Source organism: Salmo salar, unplaced genomic scaffold, assembly GCF_905237065.1.
Source record: "Salmo salar unplaced genomic scaffold, Ssal_v3.1, whole genome shotgun sequence".
NCBI classification, from domain to species: Eukaryota; Metazoa; Chordata; class Actinopteri; order Salmoniformes; family Salmonidae; genus Salmo; species Salmo salar.
In genome coordinates, this window is record NW_025550412.1 from 82,951 (window position 1) to 104,336 (window position 21,386).

A 21,386-nucleotide genomic window follows, 5' to 3' on the forward strand; every position below is an offset into this window, starting at 1 on the left:
ATCTGCTGTTAGTCCTGTAGTCTATCTGCTGTGTAGATTAGTCCTGTAGTCTATCTGCTGTGTAGGTTAGTCCTGTAGTCTATCTGCTGTGTAGGTTAGTCCTGTAGTCTATCTGCTGTTAGTCCTGTAGTCTATCTGCTGTGTAGGTTAGTCCTGTAGTCTATCTGCTGTGTAGATTAGTCCTATAGTCTATCTGCTGTTAGTCCTATAGTCTATCTGCTGTTAGTCCTGTAGTCTATCTGCTGTTAGTCCTGTAGTCTATCTGCTGTGTAGGTTAGTCCTGTAGTCTATCTGCTGTGTAGGTTAGTCCTGTAGTCTATCTGCTGTTAGTCCTGTAGTCTATCTGCTGTTAGTCCTGTAGTCTATCTGCTGTGTAGGTTAGTCCTGTAGTCTATCTGCTGTGTAGGTTAGTCCTGTAGTCTATCTGCTGTGTAGGTTAGTCCTGTAGTCTATCTGCTGTTAGTCCTATAGTCTATCTGCTGTGTAGGTTAGTCCTGTAGTCTATCTGCTGTGTAGGTTAGTCCTGTAGTCTATCTGCTGTGTAGGTTAGTCCTGTAGTCTATCTGCTGTGTAGGTTAGTCCTATAGTCTATCTGCTGTTAGTCCTGTAGTCTATCTGCTGTGTAGGTTAGTCATGTAGTCTATCTGCTGTGTAGATTAGTCCTGTAGTCTATCTGCTGTTAGTCCTATAGTCTGTCTGCTGTGTAGATTAGTCCTGTAGTCTATCTGCTGTGTAGATTAGTCCTATAGTCTATCTGCTGTGTAGGTTAGTCCTGTAGTCTATCTGCTGTTAGTCCTATAGTCTATCTGCTGTGTAGGTTAGTCCTATAGTCTATCTGCTGTGTAGGTTAGTCCTGTAGTCTATCTGCTGTTAGTCCTATAGTCTATCTGCTGTTAGTCCTGTAGTCTATCTGCTGTGTAGGTTAGTCCTGTAGTCTATCTGCTGTTAGTCCTGTAGTCTATCTGCTGTTAGTCCTATAGTCTATCTGCTGTTAGTCCTGTAGTCTATCTGCTGTGTAGGTTAGTCCTGTAGTCTATCTGCTGTGTAGGTTAGTCCTGTAGTCTATCTGCTGTTAGTCCTATAGTCTATCTGCTGTTAGTCCTGTAGTCTATCTGCTGTGTAGGTTAGTCCTGTAGTCTATCTGCTGTTAGTCCTGTAGTCTATCTGCTGTTAGTCCTGTAGTCTATCTGCTGTGTAGGTTAGTCCTGTAGTCTATCTGCTGTGTAGGTTAGTCCTGTAGTCTATGTTAGTCCTGTAGTCTATGTTAGTCCTGTAGTCTAGGTTAGTCCTGTAGTCTATCTGCTGTGTAGGTTAGTCCTGTAGTCTATCTGCTGTTAGTCCTGTAGTCTATCTGCTGTGTAGGTTAGTCCTGTAGTCTATCTGCTGTGTAGGTTAGTCCTGTAGTCTATCTGCTGTGTAGGTTAGTCCTGTAGTCTATCTGCTGTGTAGGTTAGTCCTGTAGTCTATCTGCTGTGTAGATTAGTCCTATAGTCTATCTGCTGTTAGTCCTATAGTCTATCTGCTGTTAGTCCTGTAGTCTATCTGCTGTTAGTCCTGTAGTCTATCTGCTGTGTAGGTTAGTCCTATAGTCTGTCTGCTGTGTAGGTTAGTCCTGTAGTCTATCTGCTGTTAGTCCTATAGTCTATCTGCTGTTAGTCCTATAGTCTATCTGCTGTTAGTCCTGTAGTCTATCTGCTGTGTAGGTTAGTCCTATAGTCTATCTGCTGTTAGTCCTGTAGTCTATCTGCTGTTAGTCCTATAGTCTATCTGCTGTGTAGGTTAGTCCTATAGTCTATCTGCTGTTAGTCCTGTAGTCTATCTGCTGTTAGTCCTGTAGTCTATCTGCTGTTAGTCCTGTAGTCTGTCTGCTGTGTAGGTTAGTCCTGTAGTCTATCTGCTGTTAGTCCTGTAGTCTATCTGCTGATTAGTCCTGTAGTCTATCTGCTGTGTAGGTCAGTCCTGTAGTCTATCTGCTGTGTAGTTATCTGTGTGATGGACCTTATTTGTGGCTGTTATTTGCCTTTTTATTGATTCAAAATAGTTTCAAATAATAAGTTGCAATGATGGAGCTGTAGTACTCGTCAGACAGTAGGGGGCGATATAGGCGTGCTAGATACACGCAGAGTGGTGTGTGTGTGTGTGTGTGTGTGTGTGTGTGTGTGTGTGTGTGTGTGTGTGTGTGTGTGTGTGTGTGTGTGTGTGTGTGTGTACTGAATAAAGAAGTTAAGCGATAGAAACTTTTCAATTGTCATTTCACTGTTTTTTTTTATTCATAACCATCATGCAAACAAAATAACACAAGGTCTTCTATTTACAACAGAAACAGATCTGCGTTTCATGCCTCAAACAAGAGAAGAGTTAGCAGTTGAACTAATGGTACGTAAACGCACAGCAATGTGTGCTACTTGGTTCATCAACTACAATGTTGAATATTGTTGTTGTTTTTTTTCTTCCCCCCGGTGAGTCTTGTATGAATGTAGAAGTACAATCAAACTCCAAGACCCCTTGTTATTAATTTACCGTTAACCACAGGTGTCAGAGCAGCAACGAGCCACCAAACCGTGTCAGGCTGATTAGAGCGGTGATGTCATAATACATCTGTGACTGTTCAACGTTCTAATGGAAGTTCCAAAAAATAAAGAGAATGTTTATCACAGGAAACAGGAAGTTTCAAATATAAATATATATATATATATACAGGTAGAAAAATACAATTGAGAGAATAGAATATAAATAGTGTTTTGGTTATGAAGATTTCAAATATATATTTCGAATGATAAAATATAGGCCTATGTAGTAAACATCAAGGCTAGAAATGTGATTCAACGTAGAGAGAAAAGTTACATTCCAGCTTCTACATTAGAGATTTCTATAATAAAATATACATCAACACATCAATGTAAAACAAATATCATGCAATGTTGCACAAAAAGAAAAAAAAACTCTGAAAACTGTACCAGTTTTACAATCCAGAACTGTCGAGTGACCAAAACAAGTGCTGTATGTTTCAGTCTGTTCGGATTGACAGACAAGGAGCTGTCCACTCACAGTGGCGCTGAAACCAACTAATCCTCTCGTAGTTCATCAGTTTCTGTTCATTTCCGCTGTTCAGCACAACATATAGTCAAACAGCTAGATATAATGTCAAAGTACAACGTACAGACGTTCTAAAATAGTTCCACGTTCCATGTCCAACCGACAAGACGAGATTATTTTCTTTCTCTCGTTGAAACTTTTCCACCATTTTTTTTTTTTCAACCGATGGCCCGTTTTGAAGTCAACACCTCCAACTGAACCGGACCAACAGCCAACGTTACCAGGCAGACAGAACCAACCGAAGCCTTCTGAAGAGCAGGTTTAAACTCTGGGCAGCGAAGCCAGCTTTAGAGAGTTAAAGTTCAGTTCAAACTCCACCGGGGAAGGCCAGGTTATAAGCCGCCATCATCTGAGCTTTCAGCTGCTGCTTGACGTGCACGCGTCCATGCCTCTTCCTCTCGTCGCTGCGCGCGAACCGCTTCCCGCACACCTCGCAAGAGAAAGGTTTCTCCCCAGTGTGCGTGCGCGTGTGCGTGGTCAGGTGGTCGCTCCTGCTGAAACTGCGCAGGCAGATTGTGCACTGGAACGGCTTGTGGCCCGTGTGGATGCGCACGTGGCGGTTGAGCTCGTCGGAGCGCGAGAAACGCCTCTCACACCCGATTATTGGACACGGGAACGGTTTCACCTTCACGGCCCCGGTACTGGAGCGGGTCGTCGCTTTACTCTCTCCAATGGTGGCGTGCACGCCCCTGGTCCTCGGGAACACGCTAGGCAGCAGGGAGGAGAGGATGGCATCCAGGGAGGAGGAGGAGAGAGAGGCGGTGAAGGCGGCCAGGTCGCTGCAAGCGTCCGGTTGCTGCGGCCCTGAGTCCCCAGTCTGGAACTCCAGAGGCTCCGGTTCGTTGACGTAGCTTCCGTTAACAGGTACAGAGTCATTCTGAGCCCAGTCTCCCATGTAGCACGGCTCCTGCTTGATGATACACTCTGTCTTAATGTCAGTCAGAAGCAGAGAGTCCAGAAGCTTCTTTACATCTACCTGGTGATCCAGAGACTGACCAGACAGCGGGAACAGCTGTTCCAAGCTGCCCGGGGAGAAGGCATCCTGACCAGGGTGGGAGAAGTGGTCGTTGTCGCAGCCGTCGCAGTTGCTGTTGAATTCGTTCTTGACCACCACAGGGGCAACGGGGGGAGTATGAATGTCCACCTCGGCGGAAAGAGAAGGAATTCCGGTCAGAGCCTGGCTCCAGTATCCGCTGGAGGCAGACTCCATGGAGGGAGAGTAAAGAGGGGGAGAGGCGATGCTCATGGCCGAGCAGGGTGTTTCAGAGGTGGGAAGGGAGGCAGATGGAGTCCCGCTGGTCGTCTGGTCGTCCACCGTGCAGATCCCAACGATCTCAGTGATCATGTTGAGCAGAGCTTCTGTGCTGCAGGGTGGCACCGTCCCCTGTAATGGCTCTGTGTAGAAGCTCCCGGTGTAGGCAAGAGGAAGGGACAGGCTGTCTGATGAACAGTCATTCAGGTCGGAGAAGAAATCCGAATCGGATCCGTCGGTCTCCGGGGATAACACACAACCTGAGAGAGACAACACAACTGCGGTTATTATCGTTATATAAACTGATAGGCTAACATTAGCAAAGGTAGCAAGCAGTGGGCGACGAGGAACTTCTAGCTGCATTGCATTACATAAGTAACATATTATTGTACAGATGTAATTATAGCTTATGTATTTTTTTGCCTACAAAAAACAATTGCACAATAGCTACCAGAGAATACGTATGCATTCTTTATGAGTTCTGTATTCAAATGTTATTCATAATGCATTGATGCATTGATCCTTGTAGTCAGGTGGGGGGGGGTTAGAATCTAGAGAGAAACCCACCTTGTTGTGCTGGGGATCCGATATCAGAGTCTGTACCGTCACTGCTTGAGCTGACACTGTCCACCCAGGCGCTACATGCGTCCTCGAACTCCGACATGAATATATCTTCCTCTGTGAACAGCATGTTAACCGGATCCGGTAAGTAGGTCTCGATAAAAACGAGAGGGAAAACGTTAAAGCTAAATTCCGTATATTAATAAAAAGCTAGGTCCTGAATGGTAAATTAATCGATCAATCAATTTAAATGATTGATCAATCTCCCAAAACAAAAAAAAGATAATCAAATTAAGTCTTCTATTAAATGTGGGGATTCCCTCGGAGTGGTGAGGAAGATAAGTCCTTTGCTGTATGGTCGCTGTATTCCGTTATTCCGGTAGATGTGTCTGAATGAGGTTTGCTCTGCTCCTCTCCATTTTATACTTTTCTGGCTGCTAGGTAACCCCTCCTCCCTCCATTGGTTCTATGTCCGTGAGGATTCCCCCGCTGCGTAGCATCATGCCCAAACATGGACAGAGGATATGACGCCGGGTATCCCCTGCCTTATAAGGACACACACGGGTGTGTGTGCGACGTAGAAGAGGGGATTCTCTTGAAGATTGGTGTTCTACGCTGAAACCCGCCCACCTGCCGAGCCCAGAGCACCGGGGCGATTACACAACACATAGTGGGTTAAACCTACATGTCGGTTTGAAGGGTCGTGCTACTGCAGCATGCAGGTGAACAGTAATGATGACCATTTAGAGGAATAAACACAATACATACCGCTTCCCCTTCATGAGATGGAACACAGAGAGGAACACAGATAGGAACACAGAGATGGAACACAGAGATGGAACACAGAGATGGAACACAGAGATAGAACACAGATAGGAACACAGAGATGGAACACAGAGATGGAACACAGAGATGGAACACACAAAGATGGAACACACAAAGATGGAACACGCAGAGATGGAACACAGAGATGGAACACAGAGAGATGGAACACAGAGATGGAACACACAAAGATGGAACACACAGAGATGGAACACAGAGATGGAACACAGATAGGAACACAGAGATGGAACACAGATAGGAACACAGAGATGGAACACAGATAGGAACACAGAGATGGAACACAGAGATGGAACACACAGAGATGGAACACAGAGATGGAACACACAAAGATGGAACACACAGAGATGGAACACAGAGATGGAACACAGAGATGGAACACACAGAGATGGAACACAGAGATGGAACACACAAAGATGGAACACACAGAGATGGAACACAGAGATGGAACACAGAGAGATGGAACACAGAGATGGAACACACAGAGATGGAACACAAAGATGGAACACACAGAGATGGAACACAGAGATGGAACACACAGAGATGGAACACACAAAGATGGAACACACAGAGATGGAACACAGAGATGGAACACACAGAGATAGAACACAGAGATGGAACACACAGATGGAACACACAGAGATGGAACACACAGAGATGGAACACAGAGATGGAACACAAGTTACACACTACTGGATATTACGCCTAATGATGTTTAATGAAAACTTCTGTCCCCCTTTATCATTCGCATCTGGTCAACAGGAATTAATCACCTGCATGTTATTATGAGCATCACTGGGCTTGTGTGTGTGTGTGTGTGTGTGTTGTGTGTGTGTGTGTGTGTGTGTGTGTGTGTGTGTGTGTGTGTGTGTGTGTGTGTGTGTGTGTGTGTGTGTGTGTGTGTGTGTGTGTGTGTGTGTGTGTGTGTGTGTGTGTGTGTGTGTGTGTGTGTGTGTGTGTGTGTGTGTGTGTGTGTGTGTGTGTGTGTGTGTGTGTGTGTGTGTGTGTGTGTGTGTGTGTGTGTGTGTGTGTGTGTGTGTGTGTGTGTGTGTGTGTGTGTGTGTGTGTGTGTGTTTGTGTGCGCGCCGTGGCGCAGTGGAAACAGGACTGTGTGACTCTGATGGGATTGGTAGGGGGGGATCTGCTGCAGGTATGTGAGACTGTAGTAGTGGAGAAATCCAGAAGATATTTCTCCTTGTAAACTGCTATAATAACAATATGCATGTAGTTGAATGAGCCCTGATCTCGGGCTGGAATGGAAGTCTGTTGGCATTAATGTCTGTCTTCACAGCGTTTGGCTGCAGCTCAGTCTTCACGTTCAGCAACATGCTACAGGGAAGCGCGGATGGTAGTGTGTGTGTGTGTGTGTGTGTGTGTGTGTGTGTGTGTGTGTGTGTGTGTGTGTGTGTGTGTGTGTGTGTGTGTGTGTTAGAGAGACAGAGAGAGAGAGAGAGAGGGGAGTGGTGATGCGCTCAGTTTCATCTGCAGCTTCATGCCATTAGATGGAGATGCATGGACCCACAGACACGTAACTCTGAACGACGTGTCAAACAGGAAGCAGGAAGCAATGCGTTACAGAGTCAGCCAGACGAACTAAACATACACATCATATTATTTTTTCGTTCTGACTCGTGCACCATTGAGACTGCTGCTGCACCACAGTGTATCGTGAGAAAACAGCATAGCTGTTTCCGTATCATTTGTCTCCTGTAGAAATATGTAGAAAGGGAGAAGAATTCTGAATCTATTGTAGCTTCATAATGCGACACTACTCCCACCCGTCGGTGGGTCTCTCCTCTCTCTCTCTCTCTCTCTCTCTCTCTCTCTCTTTATCTATCTCTCTCTCTCTCTCTCTCGCTCTCTCTTTCTCTCTCTCTCTCTCTCTCTCTCTCTCTCTCTCTCTCTCTCTCTCTCTCTCTCCCTCTCTCCCGCTCTCTCTCTCTCTCTCTCTCTCTCTCTCTCTCTCTCTCTCTCTCTCTCTCTCTCTCTGGGCTCAGTGATTTTGCAATCAATTTATTGACTGCATGGACTCGGTTAATTAATTAAAACCCAAAATTGAATAGTTACCGTGCAACTCTTAACTTAACAATCACCCGCATTAATATAGAACAAACGTGTAAACGGTTATTGCTTTATACGACACTGATTTGGTCCACATTGTATAAAGGCAACCAAATGGTGCTTTGGAATGCATACGACACACCGTCCCAATTATTGAATCTGCAGACACTCGAGCTCTTTTGATGCTCAGTTTTGAGATCGTGGATTTCCCTGATTCGCTCTCCACGGAGCTGCATACACATCTGAGTTAGTTACAGTAAATCAAATGCACAGTTTGACTGACTAGATATGAAGGTTCTGTATTTATTAGACACAGCTATTTGGCTAAATTTATGTTTACCTTTATTTAACCAGGCAAGTCAGTTATTATTAAGAACAAATTCTTATTTTCAATGACAGCCTAGGAACAGTGGGGTTAACTGCCTTGTTCTGGGAGCAGAACGACAGATTTTGTACCTCGTCAGCTCAGGGATTTGAACTTGTAACCTTTTCGGCTACTAGTCCAACGCTCTAACCACTAGGCTACGCTGCCGCCCCCAAATCTGCATATCTGCATGTAAGATAAGTATATTAAACGTTACATTAAAAGCCCAACTCAGCAGCAAGCTAATAACTAGCCTCCATATAGCAACGCTGCATGTTGCCTAGGCTACAGCTGTTATTTTGCAACAACACAAAAGAGCTGACAACCAGAGTCTTCCCACTACCCCGACAGAGTGCTGAGAGAGTGACAGATTGACTATTAACAGCCCTGCCCAGTCAAAGTGTTTTCATAACACTAGCCAATCATACTGTCAGGAGGAGACCATACAAGAGGAGGTTAGAAAAACTATTGACGCACAATTACGCAACTTCTACACGCTTTCCCTCTTGACAGGTGTCACGTCAACAACAAAAAAATGCCCAAACTGTCAAGGAGATAAAAGGACTGAAAACCCGCTTGGATCGATTTAAGAATAGCTGATGAGCACATCAAAAATTTTTTTTTTTTGTTGCTTAAAATAGAAAGATTTCCCTCATTGATTATTATTATTATTATTACATCACTCAGTTGTGACGTGTTTTTGGATTCTCTCCGAAGGGGAATGTTCCAATTCTAGAAGTAGAACCATCTGGGAGTTCTAAGATTGGAGAGAGAGAGGAGCTGTGACATTCTAGAAGTAGAACCATCTGGGAGTTCTAAGATTGGAGAGAGAGAGGGCTGTGACATTCTAGAAGTAGAACCATCTGGGAGTTCTAAGATTGGAGAGAGAGAGGAGCTGTGACATTCTAGAAGTAGAACCATCTGGGAGTTCTAAGATTGGAGAGAGAGAGGAGCTGTGACATTCTAGAAGTAGAACCATCTGGGAGTTCTAAGATTGGAGAGAGAGAGGAGCTGTGACATTCTAGAAGTAGAACCATCTGGGAGTTCTAAGATTGGAGAGAGAGAGGAGCTGTGACATTCTAGAAGTAGAACCATCTGGGAGTTCTAAGATTGGAGAGAGAGAGGAGCTGTGACATTCTAGAAGTAGAACCATCTGGGAGTTCTAAGATTGGAGAGAGAGAGGAGCTGTGACATTCTAGAAGTAGAACCATCTGGGAGTTCTAAGATTGGAGAGAGAGAGGAGCTGTGACATTCTCAATGTGTGGAGGAGGGGTGGGAACAACTCGAAGGCTGTAACCATGGTGCTACTGGCAGGCTTAGAGTTCCTTTCTCTTCCTTCTCCTAAAAACACACACACACACACACACACACACACACACACACACACACCGTGTCATTGCGTCAATAGAGTGTATGTAAGAGCCATGTCCTTGTGTCTCTCTGGTCTCCAGCATGTCTATCTATTCACTAACTGACAGACAGAGTGTCACGTTCGCTGGAATAAATGTCGGACCAAGGCGCAGCGAATGTTGAGTTCCACATTATTTATTAGAAAGTGAAACTAAGCAAAGACAAAAACAAACGAAAAAAAAAAAAAAACTAACAACAAACCGTGACTACAGAGATGCTACGTGCACTAACTCAAAACAATATCCCATAACACACAGGTGGGAAAAATGCTACCTAAATATGATCCCCAATTAGAGACAACGATTCTCAGCTGCCTCTAATTGGGAATCATACAAATCACCAACATAGAAAATAATAAACTAGAACCCCACATAGAAAATAATAAACTAGACTAACCCCGCAGTCACGCCCTGACCTACTCCACCATAGAGAAATAAGGACTCTCTATGGCCAGGGCGTGACACACAGAGCAGCCTGTCTCTATTCACTAACTGACACACAGAGCACAACATAAATAAAAATTCTTAATTTAGTTATTTTAACAACCAGTTAATCCAATACCAAAACATGTAAGATGTTTGAAAGTAGTATGCTGCAATACGGTAAATAACAGTACATTCGACTGTTTTCACAATAAGGCAAAACACTAACCATTACATTGGACTGGACATGACATGTCCATCATTTCTATCCCATGTGTGATCAAAGGTTCACAATGTAATCAAATTAAAGAAAAATTATGTTTAGCAAGCATCGTTTTGCATCAAGTCTGTCTTGAGCATTTGGCCATAGGTTCTCATCAGTAGTTTATAGACCAAACGATTCAAACGCCAAATTCATAGGAAGAAAATAAATGAAACATGTCATGTTGGCTTCAGAAACCGCCAGAAGCTTCTGTTTACCTCAGAGAGAGTTTGATTCTATCTGTTCTCCTCTACTTTTACTGGCTGACAAAGTACCAGGATGTTGTCTCTGTTTTGGAATATGAATTCAGAGAACTGAATTTGAAAAACTGAATCTGAATGGTTCTGATAAGTTGAATATATGAAACTTTGATCAACTTGAAATAATAGTTTGTAAACTTGACATACGGACAATGAATGCCTTGTCTACCATATCGAAACTGGGTATATAAATATTGAATTTGAATATTAAATTACATTGAAATATAATTTTTAAACTGAATGCAAATTCACTCAATTCAGTTTCAAATCATGAAATACAAGTTCAATTTAGTAATTCAATAATTACATTTCTGCATTACAAATTCAAAAATATGAAATTGTATTCAATATCCTAATTCGAAATGATAGAATTCAAATGCAATTTCTGTTGGCACTGAATTCTATCGATATACTATATTACAGTACTGTATTAGCCTATATTACGGTACTGTATAGGCCTATATTACGGTATTACGGTACTGTATTGGCCTATATTACAGTATTACAGTACTGTATAGGCCTATATTATGGTATTATAGTACTGTATTGGCCTATATTAAAATATTACAGTACTGTATTGGCCTATATTACGGTATTATAGTACTGCATTGGCCTATATTACAGTATTACAGTATTACAGTACTGTATTGGCCTATATTACGGTATTATAGTACTGTATTGGCCTATATTACGGTATTATAGTACTGTATTGGCCTATATTACGGTATTATAGTACTGTATTGGCCTATATTACGGTATTATAGTACTGTATTGGCCTATATTACAGTATTACAGTATTACAGTACTGTATTGGCCTATATTACGGTATTATAGTACTGTATTGGCCTATATTACGGTATTATAGTACTGTATTGGCCTATATTACGGTATTATAGTACTGTATTGGCCTATATTACGGTATTATAGTACTGTATTGGCCTATATTACAGTATTACAGTATTACAGTACTGTATTGGCCTATATTACGGTATTATAGTACTGTATTGGCCTATATTACGGTATTATAGTACTGTATTGGCCAATGCAATTTTTGTAAAAAAATATCTCAGCAACTTCACTTTGGATACATGTTTACTGCGAAGGGGATTCATTTCTCTCTTGTTCTGCACTTTCTAGATTATTTGCGTATTGGTATTGTATTGATCTTGTATTACTGCATTGTAGGAGCTAGAAACACAAGCGTTTCACTGCACCTGCTGTAACATCTGCTAATCTGTATACACAACCAATATACTTTGGTTTGATTTTGTCAATATCAAATGTTTAATAATTGATGTAATAAAATAAAAAAATATATTATAAACTCATAATAGTCTTCTACAAATAGTGTTTACGATACTTTATATATTTCTACTTTTGTCACGGTCGTCGTACATCAGGGACCAAGGCACAGCGGGTTGAGTGCTCATCTTAACGTTATTGAACACATAACAAACAAAACAAGAAAAACGATCGAACGAACAGTGTTGCAGGCTAAACACACAGCAGTACAACAACAACTTCCCACAAAGGGACAGGTGAAAACATGGCGACCTAAGTATGACTCTCAATCAGCAACAACAATGTACAGCTGTTCCTGATTGAGAGCCATACCAGGCCAACACAAAGAAATACACAACCAAGATAGATCATAGAAATACACAACATAGAACAATGACAAAAACCCCGGAATACATAAACCAAACACCCCTCTACAAACACACACACACCGAACAATATAAAACAAATACCCCCTGCCACGTCCTGACCAAACTATAATAACAAATAAGCCCTTTACTGGTCAGGACGTGACAACTTTACAGACATGTAGTAGACAAAACCAGGTCACATGTAAAAATGTATAGGTTCATCCTTAATTAAGTCGTCTATTTAAATCAAATCTTATTGGTCACATACACATATTTAGCAGATATTATAGCGGGTGTAGTGAAATGCTTGGGCATCAATCTAAGTAGCATAATTTAAAAAATCCCCATTTAAATCTGTCAGTTTGTGATTGAGATATCGTCCTGGTCTGTGGTGGAAGGTGACAGAGCTACAGCAGTGTTTGTCAAACCATGAGACATCCTGAAAATCTGTCTTCTCCAAACAGGTTGGCCTGGACACTGAACAAAAATACTGTTAAAGGCTTCGGTTTTTCCATTTATATTTCGAGGTTGCATGTGGGACGCATGGAATGGAGTCACCTCGTTAGTCAGTATGTATTACACCTGTGCTGGTTGGTCACCTCGTTAGTCAGTATGTATTACTCCTGTGCTGGTTGGGCACCTCGTTAGTCAGTATGTATTACTCCTGTGCTGGTTGGTCACCTCGTTAGTCAGTATGTATTACACCTGTGCTGGTTGGTCACCTCGTTAGTCAGTATGTATTACACCTGTGCTGGTTGGGCACCTCGTTAGTCAGTATGTATTACTCCTGTGCTGGTTGGGCACCTCGTTAGTCAGTATGTATTACACCTGTGCTGGTTGGTCACCTCGTTAGTCAGTATGTATTACACCTGTGCTGGTTGGTCACCTCGTTAGTCAGTATGTATTACTCCTGTGCTGGTTGGGCACCTCGTTAGTCAGTATGTATTACACCTGTGCTGGTTGGTCACCTCGTTAGTCAGTATGTATTACACCTGTGCTGGTTGGGCACCTCGTTAGTCAGTATGTATTACTCCTGTGCTGGTTGGGCACCTCGTTAGTCAGTATGTATTACACCTGTGCTGGTTGGTCACCTCGTTAGTCAGTATGTGTTACTCCTGTGCTGGTTGGGCACCTCGTTAGTCAGTATGTATTACACCTGTGCTGGTTGGTCACCTCGTTAGTCAGTATGTATTACACCTGTGCTGGTTGGGCACCTCGTTAGTCAGTATGTATTACTCCTGTGCTGGTTGGGCACCTCGTTAGTCAGTATGTATTACACCTGTACTGGTTGATCACCTCGTTAGTCAGTATGTATTACACCTGTGTTGGTTGGTCACCTCGTTAGTCAGTATGTATTACTCCTGTGCTGGTTGGGCACCTCGTTAGTCAGTATGTATTACTCCTGTGCTGGTTTGTCATCTCGTTAGTGGGAAGGTGATATTTAAGAGTGGCTGGCCCAGTGCTCCAGTTGTCTTGAGAGATGGGGAGGGTTAACTGCTTTAGTTGACGCTCCTGATTTGATTTCTAGAAAAACAATCCATTATCTGATCTTCCCTGTTTTGGTTTGCTTCCTGTCTTTTTAAATGTGGTGTGGGTTTTAATTGTGTTGTCCTCTTGGTCATATTTAGTGGGTGCCATGGTGGGTGTCTGTTAGGTCCCTGTTGTTGCTGATCAACTTTCTGACCCCGTGAGTGTCTTTCAGAACCCCTCCTAAAACCACCTGTTTCCTTTTGGTGGTTGTCAGTGACTCTTTTAGTTCCCCCTTTCTGTTTGAGCGACCATTTTTGGTTTTCTAGCTGGGGAACGTAACAAATAAACACGCAACGTGAAACAATTTCAAACATTTTACAGAGTTACAGTTCACATAAGGATACCTTAAAAATCGGAACATTTTCAGCTTCCAGGAATTATGTACAGATTCTTGCGACATGGGGCTGTGTATTATCATGCTGAAACATGAGGTGATGGTGGTGGATGAAATGGTACGACAACGGGCCTCAGGATTTCGTCACGGTATCTCTGTGCATTCAAATTACCATTGATAAAATGCATTTATGTTCGTTGTCCGTAGTTTGTTCCTGCCCATACTATAACCCCACCATGGGGCACTCTGTTCACAACGTTGACATCAGCAAACTGCTCGCCCACACAACGCCATACACTCTGTCTGCCATCTGCCAGGTACTGTTGAATCCTGGATTCATCTGTGAAGAGCACACTTCTCCAGCGTGTCAGTGGCCATCGAAGCTGAGCATTTGTCCACTGAAGTCAGTTACGACGCCGAACTGCAGTCAGGTCAAGACCCTGGTGAGGATGACGAGCTTCCCTGAGACAGTTTCTGACAGTTGGTGCATAAATTCTTCGGTTGTGCAAACCCACAGTTCCATCATCTGTCCAGGTGGCTGGTCTCAGACGAACCTGGAGGTGAAGAAGCCGGAGTAGGAGGTCCTGGGCTTGCGTGGTTACACATGGTTTGCGGTTGTGAGGCCGGTTGGATGTACTGCCAAATTCTCAAAAATGTTGTTTGAGTAGGATTCTGGTAGAGAAATGAACATTTAATTATCTGGCAACAGCTCTGATGGACATTCCTGCAGTCAGTATGCCAATTGCACGCTCCCTCAAAACTTGAGACATCTGTGGCATTGTGTTGTGTGACAACTTTTAGTGGCCTTTTATTGTCCCCAGCACAAGGTGCACCTGTGTACTAATCATGCTGTTTAATCAGCTTCTTGATATACCACACCTGTCAGGTGGATGCATTATCTTGGCAAAGGAGAAATGCTCACTAACAAGGATGTAAACAAATTTCTGCACAAAATTGGAGCGAAATAAGCTTTTCGCGACGATGGAACATTTCTGTGATCTTTTATTTCAGCTCATGAAACATGTTGCCAACAATTTACTTGTTGCGTTTATATTTTTGTTCAGTGTAATATGACCACTCTATGGAAAGTGGGGATTCTCACAAACACAATGGTGGGCCACAAGTGTCACGGGACTCGTCTGAAGGTAACCCATGGTAACCCATACAAATGAATGGTAGTATGTAGGTATATAGAGATATTAAACCTTCGTCTGAAGTATGGAGGTTGTTTTGTGGCAATAAAAATAATGGGTTAAATATGCGTCCAAAAATATATATATATTTCCTGAGCTTTCTTAAATCTAAAAGATACAGGATATAGGACAAAGTATAGGGCTGCCGTCTTAACGGTTCTTAACCAATCATGCTATTTTGTTTGTTTGCCTGTGGTCGCAACTTGTTTTGTACATAATGTTGCCGCTACCATCTCTTATGACCGAAAAGAACTTCTGGATATCAGAACTGGGATTACTCACCTCAAACTGGATGAAGAGTTCTTCTTCAATGAGTCGGACGGGAGGGATATACTATATATAATCTGTCCTTGCCCTCCGTCCTGCTAGCTAATGTTCAATCACTGTAAAATAAATGGGACGAAAGTCACCGGGGTCAAACTTCCTGCCATCCAGGACCTCTTTACCAGGCGGTGTCAGAGGAAAGCCCTAAAAATTGTCAAAGACTCCAGCCACCCTAGTCATAGACTGTTCTCTCTGCTACCACACGGCAAGCGGTACCGGTGCGCAAAGTCTAGGTCCAAGAGACTCCTAAATAGCTTCTACCCCCAAGCCATAAGACTCCTGAACAGCTAATCAAATGGCTACCCAGACTATTTGCATTGCCCCCCCCCATGCTGCTGCTACTCTCTGTTATTATCTATGCATAGTCACTTTAATAACTCTACATACATGTACATATTACCTTGACTAACCGGTGCCCCCGCACATTGACTCTGTATCGGTACCCCCTGTATATAGCCTCGCTATTGTTATTTACTGCTGCTCTTTAATCATTTGTTATTCTTATCTCTTACTATCATTTTTTTTTTTTTATATGAAAACTGCATTGTTGGTTAAGGGCTTGTAAGTAAGTATTCACTGTAAGGTCTAGACCTGTTGTATTCGGCGCATGTGACAAATACAATTTGATTTGACAAAACCCTATTCCTTATGATACATTTTTTTGGACTGTCTTCTTTGCCAGTTATGAATGTGCTACTCATTGCGTTTCTATGCGCCATGGTATTAACCTCTACAGGATTGGTGTTCCTATACCAGGAGGTTGAGCTAACGTGCGCTAATGTGATTAGCATGACAGTTGTAAGTAAGAGCAAACTTTCCGGGACATAGACATGTCTTATATATATATATTATATGGGCAGAAAGCTTACGTTCTTGTTAATCTAACTGCAGTGTCCAATTAACAGTAGCTATTACAGTGAAAAACGACCATGTTATTGTTTGAGGAGAGAGCACAACAACAACAAAAACGTATCACGGCAACTGGTTTGATACATTCGCCTCTGAAGGTAAATAATGTACTTCCATTCAGTAATCGTGCTCTGATTTGTCATCCTGAGGGTCCCAGAGATAGAATGTAGCATCGTTTTGTTTGATAAAATCAATTTTTATATTAAAATGTAGGAAATTGGTTCTACAGTTTGAACCCCTGCTGTGAAAAGTTACCACATACTTGTGACAATGTCTTCTGTCTTTTTCCTCTCTGTCTCTCTCGCTCTCCTGTCCACTCTCCTCCTCTCCTCTCCTCTCCCCTCTCTCTCTCTTTCTTTTCTCTCCTCTCCTCTCTCTCCTCTCCTCTCTCTGTCTCTTTCCTCTCCTGTCCACTCTCCTCCTCTCCCCTCTCTCTCTCTTTCTTTTCTTTCTCTCCTCTCCTCTCCTCTCTCTCCTCTCCTCTCTCTGTCTCTCTCCTCTCCTGTCCACTCTCCTCCTCTCCCCTGTCCACTCTCCTCCTCTCCCCTCTCTTTCTTTTCTCTTCCTCTCTCTGTTTCTCTCCTTCTCCTCTCTTGTCCACTCTACTCTCATCTCCCTGTCTCTCTCACCCTCCTATCCACTCTCCTCCTCTCCTCTCCTTTCCTCTCCTTGTCTCTCTCACTCTCCTATCCACTCTCCTCCTCTCCTCTCCTTTCCTTTCCTTGTCTCGCTCACTCTCCTCTCCTCTCCCTCTGTCCCTCTCCTCTTTCTTTTCTCTCCTCTCCTCTGCTCTACACCCCCCCCCCCCATCACTACATCTTGCAGCGAGAAACATGTGAAACAGTGAAGTGCTTCACTCTCACCACCAGAGGGCCTTTCACCACATTCATCTGGTAGGGTTGGTATTTGTGGTTCACCATGACTGAATGGAGGTGGAGGGGGCCTGGTAGACAGATACAGAGAGAGGTATTGTATTGTACTGATATTGTATTACCATAGAAGCTAGAAACACCGCTGGTGTCTGTCTTACCACTATGTTGCTGTGGGTCGAAGCTGGACGTCTGCTGGTGTCTGTCCTACCACTAAGTTGCTGTGGGTCGTAGCTGGACGTCTGCTGGTGTCTGTCCTACCGCTCTGTTGCTGTGGGTCGTAGCTGGACGTCTGCTGGTGTCTGTCCTACCGCTCTGTTGCTGTGGGTCCTAGCTGGACGTCTGCTGGTGTCTGTCCTACCGCTCTGTTGCTGTGGGTCGTAGCTGGACGTCTGCTGGTGTCTGTCCTACCACTCTGTTGCTGTGGGTCCAAGCTGGACGTCTGCTGGTGTCTGTCCTACCACTCTGTTGCTGTGGGTCGTAGCTGGATGTCTGCTGGTGTCTGTCCTACCACTCTGTTGCTGTGGGTCGTAGCTGGATGTCTGCTGGTGTCTGTCCTACCACTCTGTTGCTGTGGGTCGTAGCTGGATGTCTGCTGGTGTCTGTCCTACCACTCTGTTGCTGTGGGTCGTAGCTGGATGTCTGCTGGTGTCTGTCCTACCACTCTGTTGCTGTGGATCCTAGCTGGATGTCTGCTGGTGTCTGTCCTACCACTCTGTTGCTGTGGGTCCTAGCTGGATGTCTGCTGGTGTCTGTCTTACCACTCTGTTGCTGTGGGTCCTAGCTGGATGTCTGCTGGTGTCTGTCCTACCACTCTGTTGCTGTGGGTCGTAGCTGGATGTCTGCTGGTGTCTGTCCTACCACTCTGTTGCTGTGGGTCGTAGCTGGATGTCTGCTGGTGTCTGTCCTACCACTCTGTTGCTGTGGGTCGTAGCTGGATGTCTGCTGGTGTCTGTCCTATCACTCTGTTGCTGTGGGTCCTAGCTGGATGTCTGCTGGTGTCTGTCCTACCACTCTGTTGCTGTGGGTCGTAGCTGGATGTCTGCTGGTGTCTGTCCTATCACTCTGTTGCTGTGGGTCGTAGCTGGATGTCTGCTGGTGTCTGTCCTACCACTCTGTTGCTGTGGGTCGTAGCTGGATGTCTGCTGGTGTCTGTCCTACCACTCTGTTGCTGTGGGTCGTAGCTGGATGTCTGCTGGTGTCTGTCCTACCACTCTGTTGCTGTGGGTCCTAGCTGGATGTCTGCTGGTGTCTGTCCTACCACTCTGTTGCTGTGGGTCCTAGCTGGATGTCTGCTGGTGTCTGTCCTACCACTCTGTTGCTGTGGGTCCTAGCTGGATGTCTGCTGGTGTCTGTCCTACCACTCTGTTGCTGTGGGTCCTAGCTGGATGTCTGCTGGTGTCTGTCCTACCACTCTGTTGCTGTGGGTCGTAGCTGGAGCTACGGACTGTCTCCTGCTCCGGGGGGTGATGGAGTTGGGGACAAGAGACTCTGACCCCCCCCCCCCCTTACCGTGCCTCCCCTCCCTCCCTGTCCTGGGGTGTCTCCTGAGTCTGAGCGGAGACCCACCCCCATATTTATATTAGCTTGTTTCAACTTGGATAGTACTGCTGTGAAGGTTACTTTATTATTGTCTTTATAGACTTGTCTTTATGTTGCTCTAGTTGTCTTTTCAGGCTTGTCTTTATGTTGCTCTCGTTGTCTTTATGTTGCTCTATTGTTGTCTTTACAGGCTTTATACAACCCCTAACTTGTCAGAACACAACTGAACGCATTAAGAAGGAAATAAATTCCACCAATTAACTTTTAACAAGGCACACCTGTTAATTGAAATGCATTCCAGGTGACTACCTCATGAAGCTGGTTGAGAGAATGCCAAGAGTGTGCAAAGCTGTCTTCAAGTCAAAGGGTGGCTACTTTGAAGAATGTAAAATAAAACATATAATTTCATTTGTTTTACATTTTTCTGGTTATGTATTATTTCATAGTTTTGATGTCTTCACTATTGTTCTGCAATGTCTAAAATAAAGAAATGCCCTTGAATGAGTAGGTGTGTCCAAACTCTTGACTATTACTGTATATATATCCATTGATTGATGAAGAATATACAGTAGTTAATACATTTTTTCGATTTTACCTTTATTTAACTAGGCAAGTCAGTTAAGAACAAATTCTTATTTACAATGACAGCCTAGGAACAGTGGGTTAACTGCCTTGTTCAGGGGCAGAAAGACAGATTTTTACCTTGTCAGCTCGGGGATTATGTTCCAAGTCTAATGCTCTAACCAGGCGGCTACCTGCCGCCCCACATTAATACTATATAACTAGTATATTATGACTATATTACTATATATTATATATATGTTATACTATATTATACAATATACTAATAGTCATAATATACTATACATTAAGACTATATAACTAGTATATTATGACTATATAACTAGTATATTATGACTATATTAATACTATACAACTAGTATATTATGACTACATTAATACTATAAAACTAGTATATTATAATTGATTCAATTCAAATATTGAAATTTACATGGTTTTTAGAGTGAAGTACATCGGAAAAAAGCAAAAGAAAACTGCAAGACTGAATAGGAGAAAAAACAAGCAACAAACAAAGAAGATAGGCTTTTGAAAAATAACTATTTTTCATAAAATTGTAGTTATCTTAGCTAGCTGAATTGTTTACCAGTTGCTAAGCAGTTGCTAGGGACTCTTTTGGAAGAAGCTAGCTAGCTAACGAAGAACAACAAAGAATATCTAGTTAACAGAAGAAAAGAAAGAGAAAATCAGGACAGAAGAAAAAGGATATCAAAGTGAAACAGTTCTCTAAAGACACAGGAGACAATAATACAAGAAACAACACTTCTGTAGCTTGTCAACTATGTGTCTGTCTATCCCTGTTCTCTCCTCTCTGCACAGGCCATACAAACGCTTCACACCGCGTGGCCGCTGCCACTCTAACCTGGTGGTCCCAGCGCGCACGACCCACGTGGAGTTCCAGGTCTCCGGCAGCCTCTGGAACTGCCGGTCTGCAGCCAACAAGGCTGAGTTCATCTCAGCCTATGCTACCCTCCAGTCCCTAGACTTCCTGGCGCTGACGGAAACATGGATTACCACAGATAACACTGCTACTCCTACTGCTCTCTCTTCGTCTGCCCACGTGTTCTCGCATACCCCTAGAGCATCGAGCCAGCGGGGTGGTGGCACTGGAATCCTCATCTCTCCCAAGTGGACATTCTCTCTTTCTCCCCTGACCCATCTGTCTATCTCCTCATTTGAATTCCATGCTGTCACAGTTACCAGCCCTTTCAAGCTTAACATCCTTATCATTTATCGCCCTCCAGGTTCCCTTGGAGAGTTCATCAATGAGCTTGACGCCTTGATAAGTTCCTTTCCTGAGGATGGCTCACCTCTCACAGTTCTGGGTGACTTTAACCTCCCCACGTCTACCTTTGACTCATTCCTCTCTGCCTCCTTCTTTCCACTCCTCTCCTCTTTTGACCTCACCCTCTCACCTTCCCCCCCTACTCACAAGGCAGGCAATACGCTTGACCTCCTCTTTACTAGATGCTGTTCTTCCACTAATCTCATTGCAACTCCCCTCCAAATCTCCGACCACTACCTTGTATCCTTTTCCCTCTTGCTCTCATCCAACACCTCTCACTCTGCCCCTACTCGGATGGTATTGCGCCGTCCCAACCTTCGCTCTCTCTCTCCCGCTACTCTCTCCTCTTCCATCCTATCATCTCTTCCCTCTGCTCAAACCTTCTCCAACCTATCTCCTGATTCTGCCTCCTCAACCCTCCTCTCCTACCTTTCTGCATCCTTTGATTTTCTCTGTCCCCTATCCTCCAGGCCGGCTCGGTCCTCCCCTCCTACTCCGTGGCTCGACGACTCACTACGAGCTCACAGAACAAGGCTCCGGGCAGCCGAGCGGAAATGGAGAAAAACTCGCCTCCCTGCGGACCTGGCATCCTTTCACTCACTCCTCTCTACATTCTCCTCTTCTGTCTCTGCTGCTAAAGCCAC

General features: G+C 43.9%; 1 protein-coding gene across 1 annotated transcript; it reads right to left on the minus strand.

Annotated features, from left to right (window-relative positions):
• Window positions 1-2,245: 2,245 nt before the first annotated feature.
• Window positions 2,246-5,372, minus strand: LOC106578235 (early growth response protein 1-B-like). The gene is made up of 2 exons (XM_014156885.2): window positions 4,916-5,372; window positions 2,246-4,608 (listed from the first exon to the last, which is right to left on the minus strand). The coding sequence occupies exons 1-2, from the start codon at window positions 5,037-5,039 to the stop codon at window positions 3,404-3,406; spliced, it is 1,329 nt and encodes a 442-aa protein (XP_014012360.1). The 5' UTR covers window positions 5,040-5,372; the 3' UTR covers window positions 2,246-3,403.
• Between the last annotated feature and the right edge of the window lie 16,014 nt (window positions 5,373-21,386).

Bases quoted from the DNA above. Each gene is read 5' to 3' on its own strand.
- LOC106578235 (XM_014156885.2), bottom strand. From the start codon at position 5,039: ATGCTGTTCACAGAGGAAGATATATTCATGTCGGAGTTCGAGGACGCA. The intron at 4,609-4,915 runs GTGGGTTTCTCT...TGTCTCTCTCAG, and splicing joins CGGATCCCCAGCACAACAAG to GTTGTGTGTTATCCCCGGAG.